Raw genomic sequence first — 15368 nt, forward strand, 5'->3', positions numbered from 1 at the left:
GTGAAATGATATACGCGAAATAAACCAAAATAAAAAAAAAAATTAAAAATAAAAATAAAATAAAAAATAAAGAAAAGAAATTAAATAAAATAATAATTTAAAATATTAAAATAAAAATGAAAATGAAATGTTAAAGTAAAATATTAAATTAAAATATTGAAATAAAATAAAATATTAAAATAAAATAAAATATTAAAATAAAATAAAATATTAAAATAAAATATTAAAATAAAATAAAGTATTAAAATAAGAAATAAGAAATTAAATGAAATTAAATTAAAATTGAAATGAAATGAGAAATAAAAATAAAATAAAATATTAAAACTAAAAAATATTAAAGTAAAATAAGATAAAATATTAAAATAATAAAATAAAATAAAAATGAAATTAATTGAAATAAAAAGTTTTAAATAAAATAAAAAATTAAAATTTAAACATACTAAAATAAAATAAAATAATAAAATAATAAAATAAAAAATGAAATTAAATTAAAATTTTAAAATAAAGTAAAATACAGGAATTTTTAAATTTTAAAATAAAATACAATAAGATAAAATAATAAAATAATAAAATAAAAAATGAAATTAAATGTAATAAAAGTTAAGGAATAAAATAACATGTTAAAATTTAAAAATAATAAAATAAAATGAAATAAGAAAAATATTAAAATAATAAAATAAAAACAAAAATGAAATTAAATAAAAATTTTAAAATAAAATAAAATATTAAAATAATAAGAAACAAAACAAAAAATGAAATTAAATGAAATTAAATGAAATTAAGCAAATAAAAAATGATATGAAATGAAATGAATGGAAAGGAAAGAAAAAATGAAAACAATTTAAAAATTAAATAAAATATTAAAATAAAATGAAACAAAATAATAAAATCAAGTAAAAATTAAACGATGCCCGGAGCGGCATCCCCAGAATCGCCAGTTCCCCAGAGCCGCCCGTGCAGTTCCCTGTGCGGGTCGGCAGGTGCCAGCTGGACACCGCAGCACGGAGGGACACGGCCGGGGGACAGCGCCCGGGCTTTGTGCCGCCGAGAATTGTCGCTGGAGGAGCCCCAGAAACGCCGGGAGGAGCCCCAGAGCCCTCCAGGATCACCCAGTGGAATCCTGGCCCCGGCCCTGCCAGGGCCACCACCAAGCCATGTCCCCAAGCGCCCCATCCCCACGGCTTTCAGCCCCTCCAGCGATGGGGACGCACCTGGAAGCGCTTTCCGCGGAGGAGCTTTCCCTGATCTCCACCCTAACCCCGCTCTGGCACAGCCAGGAGCCCCGGAGCAGCTGCGCCCCGGCTCCGTGGGGCAGGGGTGACGGTGGTGACAGTGGTGACAAGGGTGCTGTGATAAACGGGTGGGACTCGTGCTGACAAAACTGAAACAGCGATCAATATTGATACAGCAATTCGTATTCGGGAATAACAAAACAGTTAAAAGTGTAATGCCGAGGAAGAGACAGGAGGGGTCCATTCCCCCCCCAACCCCCTTTTCCTCCTGCAGATATTCAGAGCAGGAAGAAGCAAGGGATAACTATCACTAAATTTATCTGGAGGAGGGGAAAAGTTGGTTGGACACCAGGAAAACGTTGATTATATGAGCTTTATTGCTTTAACGTTAGAACATGAGATTGGCTTATATTCTGTTAGCTTTGGCTTGTACCACACCAGCTTGGTGCGCACGGGTAACCCAAAAGGTGAAATAAAGCACACCTGAGGAAGAGGAGAAGCCTTCCTCAGATGGCACCTGAAAGGATGGTGGAGCATGCATGATGAAGGTGATGATGAGGGTGGAGATACAAGCGTGACGAACGGAAAATGGGAGGAGATGGTGATGACACACAGCATAAAAAGGGGAATTTTGGCTTGATGACCTCATACAAACAGTGGCAGGGGTCCAAAAGCCCTGCACTCCGTACCCCATGTGGTAATTTATTTTTGTTTTGGTTTGTTTGCTTATGCATTATTATCCAGAACCAAATTATCCCTCATTTTAACCCAATTATATTGTCAATATTTTGAGTGTATTCAATTTTTTATACATTAAGCCACTTAATTAAAAGTGCTGCTACATTAAATTTTGATTTTTTTTTTTTGACGGGATAATTGGGCAAACATGACAGTGGCAATGCCAGCCCGGGGTAGCCAGGCTCACCAGGAGTGTCCTTGTCCCAAGCCACTCACCCTGTGAGAACGGCGAGAGGGTGCGGGTCCTGACTGTGTTACAGATATAATTTATGAAAATCATTTGCCAGGATTTTCTTCTCCTGAGAAGCTGAGAAGCTTTAGGAAAGAAACGTAAATAAAAATTATCTGTTGCTGTGGGATGCAACAGGTGTTTCTTTGATTGGATTTTGTTAGGTGTTTTTACATAATAACCCATCAAGGATGCAGCTAGGTTAGACTCTCAGGTTAGTTATGAGTTTTTGTTATTTATTCCATTTTATTTTTGTTTAACTTTCTGGCAAATTTTTTCTCTATTCTTTTAGTACAGTTTTAGTGTCACTTTGATTTTTTTTAAAGATTTTTTAAAACTTTTTGATGTTTACATTTTTGTAACGAACTTTCGCACACAATTTTATAAATAACTTATTGTTTTGCATTCCTTTATGGAGGAGGAGAGATTTGATGGACTCTTGGTTTGTCCAGTGTCATTGGAGAGGTGGCACTGTCACCAGCATCACCAGACAAACCAAGAGTCCATCAGATTTCTCCTCCTCCTCCATAAAAGTATTCAAAGCAACGAGTTGTTTACAGAAAGAAAATTCGTTACAAGAATGTAAACATCAAAAAACTTGGAAAATCTTATAAAATCAGAGCGACATCACGTTCCTGCTGCCCCTTTTCCTTCTTCTCACCGCAGTTACTCTGGTGACATCCCTGCCTTGACATTTCTGCCGCTTCACGGAAGGACTGTGCAGCTCTTACTCATCCCTTCATTGTTTTCAGGCTCTTTTTCGTCTTCTGTTTTTTTCTCCCGCAAGTTTCCTGCTCTGAGCTTTCTGGGTGATTTTATGACCTGGGCTAAGGTGCCTGATGACTGTAAAATTACACTTTTCACCCTCAGGGCACAGCCTGTGCTGGTCCTGCTGGCTGGATTAAGGGTACACATGGGTGTAAGAGGTAAGAAATCCTCCAGCAGAGGATTTTTTTCCTCTTAAGGGATTAAATATTATTGTTATTTTATATTATTTATATTTATATTTATATTTATATTTATATTTATATTTATATTTATATTTATATTTATATTTATACCTATACTTATATATCTATTTCTGTGTGTATATATTTATAACTATATTTATATTATTATTTATACAATATTATATATTTATATTTTATACAATATAATATATATTTCTAGTAATATGTATATTTAATATAATATATTTAGAATTGAAATTATACTTATATTTCTATTTCTATTTCTATTATAATATATTATATGAATATATTATTACATTATATTAATATATTATAATTATTATATTAAATAAGGTATTAAGTGCTGTGGGATCTGCATCTGGTCTCACTCACACCTGCTCTATACTCTATGCATAAATAAAAAAATATGAGCTATGTGTAAATTTATATGTATAAATATGTTTATATGTATAATTTATGTGTATAAATATAATTAATTTGTATAAATTTATGTGTAAATTTATACCTATAAATAAAAATACGAGCTATGTGTAAATTTATATGTATAAATATGTTTATATGTATAATTTATATGTATATGTATATGTATAAATATAATTTATATGTATAAATTTATGTGTGTATTTCTGTATAAATTTCTGTGTGTATTTACATCTATAAATAAAAATGAGCTATGTGTAAATTTATATGTATAAATATACTTACATGTATAATTTGTATGTATATGTATAAATATAATTTATATGTATAAATTTATGTGTAAAGGTATATGTATAAATAAAAAATGAGCTATGTGTAAATTTATATGTATAACTAAAAATATGAACTATGTGTAAATTTATATGTATAAATACATGTATAATTTGTATGTACGTATATTTATATGTATAAATATATGTATCACTTGTGTGTATATGTATAAATTTATGTGTAAATTTATATGTATAAATAAAAAATGAGCTATGTGTAAATTTATATGTACAAATATATGTATCATTTGTATATGTATGTATAAATATAATTTATATGTAGCAGCAAAACATGGAGAAGCTGAAGCTCCCCAGCTTCTCGGGAGAAACAAATCCCAGCAGAGGATTTTCATAGAAACCTCGTGGTGACACCACACCTGATTTGTGCCAAGGCATTTGTGTCCCTTGTAGCCCCTTTGGGCCCTGCAAGGCTCTGAGCTCTCCCTGGAGCCTTCTCCTCTCCAGGTGAGCACCCCCAGCCTGGCTCCAGCCCTGGAGCAGCTCCGTGCCCCTCCTGTGCTGTGTCCCCAGGGCTGGGGTGGCTCTGCAGGTGGGGTCACACCTGGACATCCCTCTGGAGCTCCCCCAGAGCCATCCCTGCCCTGGCTGAGCTCCTCGGGGCACCTTTGCTACCAGCAGAGCTGTGGTGGGGGCAGGACCCAGCAGCTGCTGGCTGGTTTTGGCTGCTCTGAAGTCCTGCTGTGTTGGGAGGGATGAAAGTTTGACAAGAAGGTCTCACAGATACGAATGCTTAGCAGAAAGATTTTTGAATGTAGATTCTGAAGAAGGAATAGAGATGGAAGCGAGTTTTGATATAGAAGGAAAGAATTGCTGGGCCAGTCTTACTGGACAACCAAGGAGGCAAAGGGTGTGATAGTTAGAAGGGGTTTTATGGATAAGAGCAAAGGATAAACCCACCTCAAATAAGAAGATGTTTTTACCAAGCAGAAAGACAGCACAGGCAAACACGTCAGCAGATGTTGCAAGTAGAAAAAAGGTCTCAGAATTTTCTGCTGCAAGGAAACTGGAAAATACCTTCTAGCTCAAACAGCAATGTACTAACTTTTAGTGACTGGAGAATGGTGACATGAATATGGTAATTACAGTAGTTATGAATTGCTAGAGGTAAAAGTTAATGTATAGATTGGTTCTACTGTGTTAAGATGCTCAGCAAAGAAAAGTATGTAACGCATTTGTAACCAAAAGTATATAATGCATTTGTAACCAAAAGAAAAGTATATAATGCATTGTAACCTGAACTCAGGTCTCCAGGCCTGCCTGCAGCTGGAGCTGACAGCTGTGGGCACAGGCTCTGTCACCCAGCACCCTGGGCTGCTGTAAGGTCTTGGATATAATAAACTGCATTTTGAAGAGCTGCCTGGAGTCCTGCATCCCTCATTCAGGCTCTCACACTGCTGGCTGTCCTGATGGCAGTGAGACCCCTGGCTTGGGGACAAGCTGGAAGGGAGGAAAGCACCTTCAGCAGTGTAGGTGAAGGACAAACAGCACACCTGAGCTTCCCAGGGGGAAATGCCAGCTCCTGGAGGCACAGGGAGCTCGGAGGAGCGTGGAGCCTGCTGTGTCTGCTCCAAGAAACTGTGACTGCCCAGAGAGGTGCAGTCAGCGCAGAAACACAACTTAAGTACTTCCTCACTGCCCCCGTGGGGCACAGCCCGACACGTGTGCTTCCCTGGCTTCCTTCCCCTCTGGCACAGCCTTGGGAGCGTGCTGCTGGAGTCAGTGAGCCGAGCAGGGTGTGGGCAGAGCAGCCCTGTCCTGCCCCAGCCATTCCCCCCAGCTCTCCTGGGGAAAGGTGCATTCCTGAATAAAATGTTTGTCCTTCCCAGTAAGGTGGCTGGCACTTGTAGGGCCGGACTGATGCTGTGTAGGGAGGTTGGCTGATGCTCCCAAGGTACCACACGGCAGCCTGGTGCCATCAATAAAGCCAAAATAAAGCCACAGCTTAAGGCTTCCCAGCACCACCTCCTCCTGCACTGAGCCAGCCTTGGAGACCCAGCTGGATATCAGAGGGATGAGCAGCCAGCATCAAACCCTCCTAGGGGCACCGAGGAGGTGATCCCTGCCCCCCTCCCAGCCTGCAGAAACCCTGCAGTTGTGTGCCCAGCTTTGCTGCAGCCCTTCCAGAGGGCACCATGTGAGCTTGGATGTAGGAACGAGGTTTTGGGAGACCCTGAGCTGCCTCTGTGTCTGGGATCACTCTTCTGCAAACTGCCACCCCCTGACAACCAAAAGATCATGCTCATTTTATTTAAAGGTCTCTTTAAAACAAAAAACCAACCCAGGGGTTTCTTGTTTAAAACAGAAAAGAAAAAAAAAAGAAAAAAAAAGAAAAAAAAAAGAGAGAGAGAGAGAATTGTGACTGAAAAATAGAGAAATGGAGAAATTCCTCATCCATCACCCAAAGGCATCTGTTCTTTGCTAGAGGGCTGTGCTAGTTATTTATGAGCCTCTCTCAAAGGTGAGGTTTCACATGTTTGATTTAACACTCCCTGAGCTGTGGCTGCAGCTCTGCCTGGGGTAAAGGGGCTGGCATTCCAGGAGCAGAGTCAGGGATGCTCCTGGCCACACTCTGACCTCCTGTTCCAAACAATTCAGGCCATAGGTACCTGCAAATGGACCTCGAGTACAATTTCCTTGGGGGAAAAAAATAAAAAATGGATTTTGCTGAAAGGCTTGTGGCAGTGTGGGGAGGGGGCTGCTGTGCCTGCGGGTGCCCAAGCTGGGCACTCCACTCTCAGCTCTGCCAGCACAGCTCTGTCACCTCTCTGTGACATCCCAGCCTTGCCAAACTCTACAGGAATTTCATCCCAGCCTTCACTGGAGCCAAGATGTTGCCCTTTGCTTTGTCTGTGGCTCTCTGTGAGCTGTGACAGCTCCTCTTGCCAGGCACCTCTTTCACAGCCACCACCCCTGTCCTCCCCTCCTCTCCCTGCTGTTAAACCTGACCTGCATTAGCCCCCAAGCCCCCCAAGGGAGGCTCTCCTGCCAGAAAAAAAATCAGGCTCTGCCCTCCAAGGAATTGCTGGGGACTGCAGAGTTTAAGGCACCCGAGGAGAGGGTACAAGAGGACAGCACCATGGGCACCACAAAAGCCCCACCGTGCTTTGGGAACACCCCAGCCCTGAGACAAGGATAAAATGTGGGCCACCCGTGGCCCCTTCCAGGCCATTTCCCCCTGGCTGAAAAGCAGGATGTGGGCAGTAAATAGGGCAATCTAGGATGTGCACAGTAAAGGGCAGTGACAGTGCTGCTGACGAGGGTCCCAGCGCTGTGACACACGGCTCCCTGTCCTACGCAGGCAGCAGCCAGGCAGGAAGAGCCCTGGGCTTTGATCTCCAGGACACAACGAGGGCTCAGCCATAAAAACAAGGAAATAACGCACTGCACACACGCTGCTGGTGCAAAATACCAGTCTGTCCTGCCAAGGCTGAGACCTGGAGCAGCTCTCCAGGAGCTGGCTGAGGGGATGTTCCCACCCCAGGTGGAGTGCTGCCCAATTCCTGGTGGTTTTTTCCCCCCCTTTTTTCTCCTCTTCATTGAGAAAATGGCCTAACAAAGGGAAGAACCTTTCCTTCCTTGCAGCAGCACAGAGGCTGACCTTGTCAGCTGACAGCTGAGCGGCCTGTGATGACAAAGGGCAAATGACCAGCGAGGCATGTTTCTGATAAAGCAGGAGCTCCCTAACACAGAGACTGCTCTGTGAAATCAGGACACACTTTCACAAGGTCGATAAGCTGGAAGGGCTGCAGGCTGGGAACAGTTTGCTCAGGTTTCAATGGTTGACTCATGAGCGGTTCGACCAGATTTGTCTATTTTCTACATTTGGAAGAAGAAGCTGGGGTGGGAACATTTCCTCTTCCACAGTCCCAGGGGGATGAACTGCAGCCCTCACCAGCACCTCGGCAACACAAGGACTTTATTTACAGTGCACAGCCTTGAGGTGCCAGCACACAATAATACAAAGCGAAGGGCATGGAAGGAACTTAAAGCTCATCCTGTTCCACCCCCTGCCATGGGCAGGGACACATTCCAACACACCAGGTTGCTCAAGGCCTTATGCAACCTGCCCTGGAACACTTCCAGGGTTGGAGCATCCACAGCTGTCCTAACTGTACCCCAGAATCCTGATTTTAGCCTGCTTTGAGCAGGCCTGTGATTGCCCAGCTGCACTGGGATGTCATGGGCACACTCCCTGCCTGTCCCCTCCTCACCCTGTCTCCCACCCTGGTGCCCCATGTCCCACACCCTGTGCTGAGAGGGACCCTGTCTCTCTTTGCTGTGCCCTTCCTGCAGCCCTATCAGCCACCCGCAGCCCTGTGACCTCCTCCTCCCTGTGCCATATCCCCTGTCCCCTGTCTCTCAGCCTTGTCCCTGGGCACCAGCTCCCATCCCCAATCCCCCATCCCTGGTGCCCTCCTCTGGGCCATGTCCCGTGCCCCCAGGCCCTGCTCCCCTCTCTCCAACCCCAAATCACCATCCTGTGTGCTGCTGTCCCCTCTGCCCTGTCCTCCACGTCCCCATCCACCGTGTCTGTGCCCTGTCTGCCCCCTCTCACTTCTGTCCCCTCTGCCCTGTTCTCCTGTGGGATTTGCAGGGGTCCCAGGATGAGGGAAGAGACGAGAATCTTGACTCCATGTTTCAGAAGGCTGATTTATTACATTACGATATATACTATATTAAAAATGCTATATTAAAACTGTATTAAAAGAATAGAAGGGATTCATCAGAAGGCTGGCTGGATAAAAAGGAATGAATAACAAAGGCTGTGACTGCTCAGCTGCATCCTTGATGGATTATGAAGTAGAAACACTTCCCATGGACCAATCCAGGATGCACCAGTTGCATTCCACAGCAGCAGAGAGTTATTGTTTGCATTCCTCTCCTGAGGCTCCTCAGCTTCTCAGGAGAAGAAAATCCCGGCAGAAGGATTTTCGTAAAATATGTTTGTGACATTCTCCCCTCCCTGTCTCCATCCCCCTGCCTTTCCCTGCCGCCACTCTCCCATCCCATCCCCACCGGCTCCCGTCCCCGTGCCTGTGCCCACATGACTCCGCTGTCCCTATCCTCGCCTCCCGTTCCCTCCCCGCCTCTCGCTCCTCCCCTGCCTCTCTTCCGTGCCCGCCTTCCGTCGCCGCTGCTTTTCCGTGCGCCCGTGTCTGCTGCCTGTGTCCGTGGCCCACCGGTGCCCCTGTCCCCATCCCTGTCCCCAGCCCCGTCCCCTGCCCGCTTCGGCGCTGTCCCGGCGCTGTCCCCGGCTGTCCCGGCGCTATCCCGGCGCTGTCCCTGGGTGTTCCGGCGGTGTCCCCGGGTGTCCCGGCGCTGTCACCGGTGGTTCCGGCGCTGTCGCCGTGTGTCGCGGCGCTGTCGCCGTGCGTCCCCGCGTGTCCCCGCGTGTCCCATGTCGCGGCGGGCGGTGCGGGTGCTGCGGCTGGGCGCGGTGCCGTACGCGGAGGCGCTGCGGGTGCAGGAGCGCTGCGTGGCGGCGGCGCGGGCGGCGCGGGGCGGCCCGGGGGGTGATGTCCCGGGGGATGCCGTCCCTGCGGAGAGCGTGGTGCTGAGCGAGCCGGCTCGGCCCGTGTACGCCTGGGGGCTGCGGGGCGCGCCGGGCGCGGCGGCGGCGGCGGCGCTGCGGGCGCGGGGCGCGGCGCTGGTGGCGGCGCGGCGCGGCGGGCACATCACCTTCCACGGCCCCGGGCAGCTCCTCGCCTTCCCCGTGCTCGACCTGCGCCGCCGCCGGCTGCCTCTCCGCGGCTACGTGGCCGGGCTGGAGGCGCTGGTGCTGCGGCTGTGCCGGCGGCTCGGGCTGCGAGCGGCGCGGGCGCTGCCGCCGCCCTTCACCGGGGTCTGGATGGGCGACAGCAAGCTCTGTGCCATCGGTGAGCGGGGACGGCGCCGGGCTGGGCACAGGGGTGCTCCGCGTGTGGAGAGGAAGGGTCCAGGGAGAGCTCAGAGCCCTGCCAGGGCCTGAAGGGGAGAGCTGGATGGGGACTTGGGGGACAAGGGATGGAGGGACAGGACGCAGGGAATGACTGGCACTGCCAGAGGACATGGTTAGATGGGATCTTGGGAGGGAATTCTTGCCTGTGAGGGTGGGCAGGCCCTGGCACAGGGTGCCCAGAGCAGCTGTGGCTGCCCCTGGATCCCTGGCAGTGCCCAAGGCCAGGCTGGACAGGGCTTGGAGCAGCCTGGGAGATGGTGGGAGGTGTCCCTGCCCATGGAACACCTCCCAGCCCAACCCGTCCTGCCATTCCCTGGGCACAGGGGCAGAGCGCTGCGGGAACCTGCAGCTGTAGGCACCGGGGAGTGAGGGTGGGGGCACACCAGGGAGCATGCAGGGGTGGGACTGGCACCCAAGAGGAGGGGGCAGCACAATCTGGAGCCCCTGCAGCCCACCCGGCCCGCAGCACTGTGCACCCCTTGCTCCCAGGGCTGGCTGCCTGCCTGCAGCCCAGTCCCCAGCCTTGCCCCTTCCCTTGCACCCCTCCACATCCTCTACTTCATCCTGGGACCCTGCAGCCTGGATTTGGGGTGCTGCAGCTCCCCCCGTGGAAATTCCAGCGGTGGGAGGTGTTTGGGGGTGCAGGGCTGGGGTGGAGGGTCTGGACATGCTGCTCCCCACCTGCCCCAATTTTGGGGGGAGCCTCTCTGTGGGTTTCCCCTGGCAGAAGGGAGCACAGCGTGCTGGGGGGAGGATGATTTTAGCGATCGGGGCAGCCCGGTGATGGTGCTGACGGGGGGATGCTCTCGGCCCCGCAGGTGTGCACTGCGGGAACCACATCACCTCGCACGGGCTGGCGCTGAACTGCTGCACCGACCTCTCGTGGTTCGAGCACATCGTCCCCTGCGGGCTGGAGGGCACGGGCGTCACCTCGCTCAGCCGCGAGCTGGGCCACCACGTCGCCGTCAGCCACGTCCTCCAGCCCTTCCTCGACTCCTTCCAGGAGGTGTTTGAGTGCACTTTGGTCTCTTCAGAAGACCCCGGGGATTAGGATTGTTGTTCTGCCTTGGACGAGTGTGCCCCGGGCCAGGGCAGCCCCGGGGGTCTCTGTTCTGAGACGAGTTCTGGTGCCTTTGCCTGGGGACTGTGAGTGGACCGTGGCACAGGGTTTCAGGCTGCTGCTGGACCATCCAAACCTGCCCTGGGGATGGCCTGTGAGCCTCCATCCCCCTGCTGAGACCTCCATGGGTGCCACTGACCATCCAAACCTGCCCTGGGGCTGGCCTGTGAGCCTCCATCCCTCAGCTGACACCTCCGTGGGTACCATGTCCCCACGTCACTTGCTGGGGGAGTACCCAAACAGGTGCTTTTGTGGGTTTTTTTCTGCTTTTTGCCCCACAAAAATTAAAGAATGTGTGAATGCTCATGAATCCACATGAATTCACGTGGGTCATCCTTCCCTTGCTGGTGGGTGAAAAGAGGCAGATTTTATACATAAAGAGAGTTGCTGGGAACTTTGGCTGCTGATCCTTTTCTCATTTACTTACCCCAAGAGTTTATCAGGGGCAATCTTTTTGTCACCCTGAGCCCGGGGAAACCCTCACGTGGCAGAGATCCTGGCGCCAGGGAGGGTAGAAGGGGGCTGTAAACCCTGGTGGGTGGAAAGCTGTGGAGACAGTGGAAAAGGGGGAGGAGGAGGGAAACGGGTCACAAGGAGGGAAGATCCTGTGGGACCTGTGGATCCTGTGGGACCACACAGCATTCCAGCTGGGCAGTGTACACCTGCAGCCACGGGGTCTGTGGGGCTAGAGCTGCTGTCAGCCCTCCTGAAATTGCTGTCCCATCATGAACTGAGTTAATGGACGGGTTTATTCAGGGCAGGGAAGTCAGCCTGGGGCTGAAGTACCCACACCCTGCTCAGAGCAGGACCTGACCCCCACCTTCAGCCCCTCACTGCTGTTCTGGGCCCCCTCCCTGCCCCACGAGCTTTGGCCTCTCTGCTGCTGCCAGCTCCTTGTGGGTGCCCAGTGGGGCTGGGAAGGGGCAAAAGCAGCAGGCTGAGCTCCGGGAGGGCACGGTGAGCAGGAGGAACATGCCTGGGCAGGCTCTGTGCCATCTCAGGGCTCAGGGACTGCCGGACGAGGAGGGACAGGAAAGCGTGACCGGCAGCATGTGCGGGGGGGGGGGACGCGGAGGGAGCCCGGCTCTCCCGCCCCACGGAGCCACATAACGCCCCACAGAGCCCCACAAAGCCCTATGAAGCCCCATAGAGCCCCGGCTGTGCGGCTGGGGCCGGGAGCCGGCGCTGGGGACACGCCGGTGGCCGCGGCAGGTGGCTCTGCCCGGGAAGGGGAGGAGGCTGGCGGCGCTCCCGGCCCGCCTGCATCCCTCCCCGCCGGCTGCGATGCTCAGTCCCGGCTCAGCCTGGCAGCGGCGCGGGCAGGGAGGGCACACGAGGTGAGTGCGAGCCCCCCTTGTCGCGCCCTGTCCCCCGCTCCTTACACCCCCCTTAGGGTGCGTCCCCCCAAGTCGTGCCCCTAAGTTGGGTCCCCTCCTGGGATAAACCCAGATCTTGCCCCAAACTTCCCAAATTCAGCCTAATTCTCTTCAGTCAGGAAGGCAGGCAGGTCCCACCTCATCCCTGCCGGCTCCTGGCCACTCAGCCCCTTCCTCCTCCTCCTCCTCCTGGTAGCTGGGGTGTCGTCCTGGGAGGTGCACCCCGAGTTTAGGGTGGTCCGTTTGGGATCCTCTGCATGGGTAGAGCTGTGGGTGCAGCAGGCGAGGGGTGCTGGGGAGCTGCTGGGAGACAGGCTGGGTCCCTGGGGGCACTGGTGTGTCCCAAAGGATGGCACAAGTGGGGGCTGTGTCCCTGTCGCCCCCTGGCCGTGCCTGCCCCGGGGCCCCGGCAAGCTGTGAGGGGGGCTGGCAGAAGGGCATCATGGCAAAGGAGGGATGGCAGCTCAGGGGGAGCCTAGCGCCCAAAAGGAAGGGAAATCCCCAGGCAGGGGATTTTAGGGCACCTCAAGATGGGTTCACAGCCATCTGCGGGGGGCTGTGCCAGCTCTGCGCCCTGCAGCGGGGCAGGATATGAGCCCACCATGCCCACACATCCCCGGGGAGAGCAGGCTGTGAACCCAGCCCTCCTGCTCCCTTGGGACAGCAGTGTCCCCACACTGTCCCCAGTCCCGGGGAGGAGAGAGGGGCAGAGCCTGGGAAAGATGAAAATTCAGTCTTTCCATGGAAAGACTGAAATTCAGGGAGAGGGCTGCTGGGAATGCAGAGGGCTGCTGGGAATGCTCCTGCCCTGTGGCAGAGGAGCACTTTGGGGTCAGGCTGTGCCCTGGGGACACCTGTGCAGTGCCCTGTGAGCCCTGTGCTCCCTGCAGCCCGGGGAGGACATGGATGAGACGAACCGCACGGAGCCGTGGCAGCGGAGCCTGCAGGCGGTGCTGAGCGCCCTGAACCGGACCCTGCTCGGGGCCGTGCCCTGCCCCAGCCCGGCCCCGGGGGCCACACGAGGTGGCCAGGCTGGCCGCCACGCCAACGCCTACATGTACATCCTGTTCGTCATGACGCTCTTCGCCGCCACCGTGGGCAGCCTCATCCTGGGCTACACCCGCTCCCGCAAGGTGGACAAGCGCAGCGACCCCTACCACGTCTACATCAAGAACAGGGTCTCCATGATCTGAGCCCGGCACACGCCCTGTCCCCCCGGAGCCAGCGGGCTCATCCCGCTCGCTGTGGGGTGCGGCAGTGCTGCTGGCCCCAGAGCTGCTGGGAGCCCCCCAAAGCTGCTGAGGACACCCCAAAGCTGCTGAGGACACCCCAAAGCTGCTGGAAACACCCCAAAGCTGCTGGGAGCCCCATGGAGCTGCTGAGGACACCCCAAAGCTGCTGGAAACACCCCCAAAGCTGCTGGGAGCCCCATGGAACTGCTGGGAGCCCCATGGAGATGCTGAGGACATCCCAAAGCTGCTGGAAACCCCGCAAAGCTGCTGGGAGCCCCATGGAGCTGCTGGGAGCCCCCCAAAGATGCTGGAACCCCCCAAAGCTGCTGGAACCCCCCTAAAGCTGCTGGAACTCCACTGTGGAGGAGCTCAGTCCTGCTGTGAGCAGCTCCAGGATGTCCTGGCTGGCAGGAGCTGGGAGAACGTGACCTGCAAGCAGGTGCTGGTCCCGCAGACCCACCTGGGCTCCACCGTGGGGCTGGCAGGGCAGCTCTTTTCCCAGCGTGGGCTGGCAGGAGCCTTCAAGGAGAATATTTCCCCATTTCCTTACTCAGTCAGCCCTCCCTGGGCTCCCAGCAGCTGTGGCAGCGGTGAGCGGGTTTTTCTGGTGCTGAAACCCTGTAATGCTTGAGCTGGGCTGGGCCCTGCTTCTCTGGCAGGGAATTAAAGGAGGTGGTGGGCTCAGGGTGCTTGTGTTTGCTTCTCCCGCCAGCAAAGTTGGGGTTTGGGGCAATCCGTGGGGCACGGCTCTGTGCCAGAGCCCAGGGGTGCTGAGAGGGCTGAACCTCTGCTGTGTGCCGCCGAGGAGGCTCCAAGGACAGCGTTTCGCTGGCACCGCAGCCCCTAGATGGGATGGAGCGGGATGGGACAAACCCCCGGGATGGAGAGGGATGGGACAAACCCCGGGATGGAGCAGGATGGGACAAACCCCCGGGATGGAGCGGGATGGGACACATCCCCGGGATGGGACAAACCCCGGGATGGAGCGGGATGGGACAAACCCCCGGGATGGAGCGGGATGGGACAAACCCCGGGATGGAGCAGGATGGGACAAACCCCCGGGATGGAGCGGGATGGGACACATCCCCGGGATGGAGCGGGATGGGACACATCCCCGGGATGGGACAAACCGCCGGGATGGAGCGGGATGGGACAAACCCCCGGGATGGGACACATCCCCGGGATGGAGCGGTCCCCACATCGCATTCCCAGCCGGAGGCTCGGTCCCTCTGTCCCCCTGCTGCGCGGGCAGCGCTGCAGCCTGGCCGGAGGCGCGTGGCTCCAGGCATCTCCCAAGGCCTCTCCGGGCTCCGGATGGCGATGCCGGAGTCTTTCCTGCTTCCTTCCTGCTGTCAGCTGCAGCTTTGGCCTTTTGTACCGCAGGTCCCAAATGCGTTTTCCACGGGGTGAGGGTGCAGCGGGGGGTGGGAAAGGGATATTCTGGGGTCCTGCTGGGCTCCTTGGCTTTGGCTCTGCGGTGGAGCTGGCCGGGTTTGGACCTGGCCTGTGGGGTGGCCGGTGTCCAGGGCAGTAAATGTCCTTGTCCTTCAAAACAGGCGGTGGGGCAGCGCCAGTGCCTCGCACGCCCTAACCTGTTCATAATGGCATAATGAACGCCTTTAATTGCAGCTAGATTAGCTGGCGCACGGGGGCCTTTCCGCCTGCATTCCAAGGTCAAGCACAGTTGCAATCCTGAGCCCGAGCTGTGACGCCAAACCCTAATCCAAGAAATAACAGTGGACGTGAGTGTGTGTGGGGTAGG

The 15368-nt window shown here is 52.3% G+C and overlaps 2 protein-coding genes across 2 annotated transcripts; both read left to right on the forward strand.

Annotated features, from left to right (window-relative positions):
- Positions 1–9025: 9025 nt before the first annotated feature.
- LIPT2 (lipoyl(octanoyl) transferase 2) lies at positions 9026–11951 on the forward strand. The gene is made up of 2 exons (XM_038154761.1): positions 9026–9816; positions 10697–11951. The coding sequence occupies exons 1-2, from the start codon at positions 9339–9341 to the stop codon at positions 10927–10929; spliced, it is 711 nt and encodes a 236-aa protein (XP_038010689.1). The 5' UTR covers positions 9026–9338; the 3' UTR covers positions 10930–11951.
- Positions 11952–12086: 135 nt separating this feature from the next.
- KCNE3 (potassium voltage-gated channel subfamily E regulatory subunit 3) lies at positions 12087–13914 on the forward strand. Its single transcript, XM_038154777.1, has 2 exons — positions 12087–12335; positions 13265–13914. The coding sequence occupies exons 1-2, from the start codon at positions 12135–12137 to the stop codon at positions 13565–13567; spliced, it is 504 nt and encodes a 167-aa protein (XP_038010705.1). The 5' UTR covers positions 12087–12134; the 3' UTR covers positions 13568–13914.
- Positions 13915–15368: the final 1454 nt, after the last annotated feature.

The sequence above is a fragment of the Motacilla alba genome, chromosome 1 (genome assembly GCF_015832195.1).
Source record: "Motacilla alba alba isolate MOTALB_02 chromosome 1, Motacilla_alba_V1.0_pri, whole genome shotgun sequence".
Classification (NCBI taxonomy): domain Eukaryota; kingdom Metazoa; phylum Chordata; class Aves; order Passeriformes; family Motacillidae; genus Motacilla; species Motacilla alba.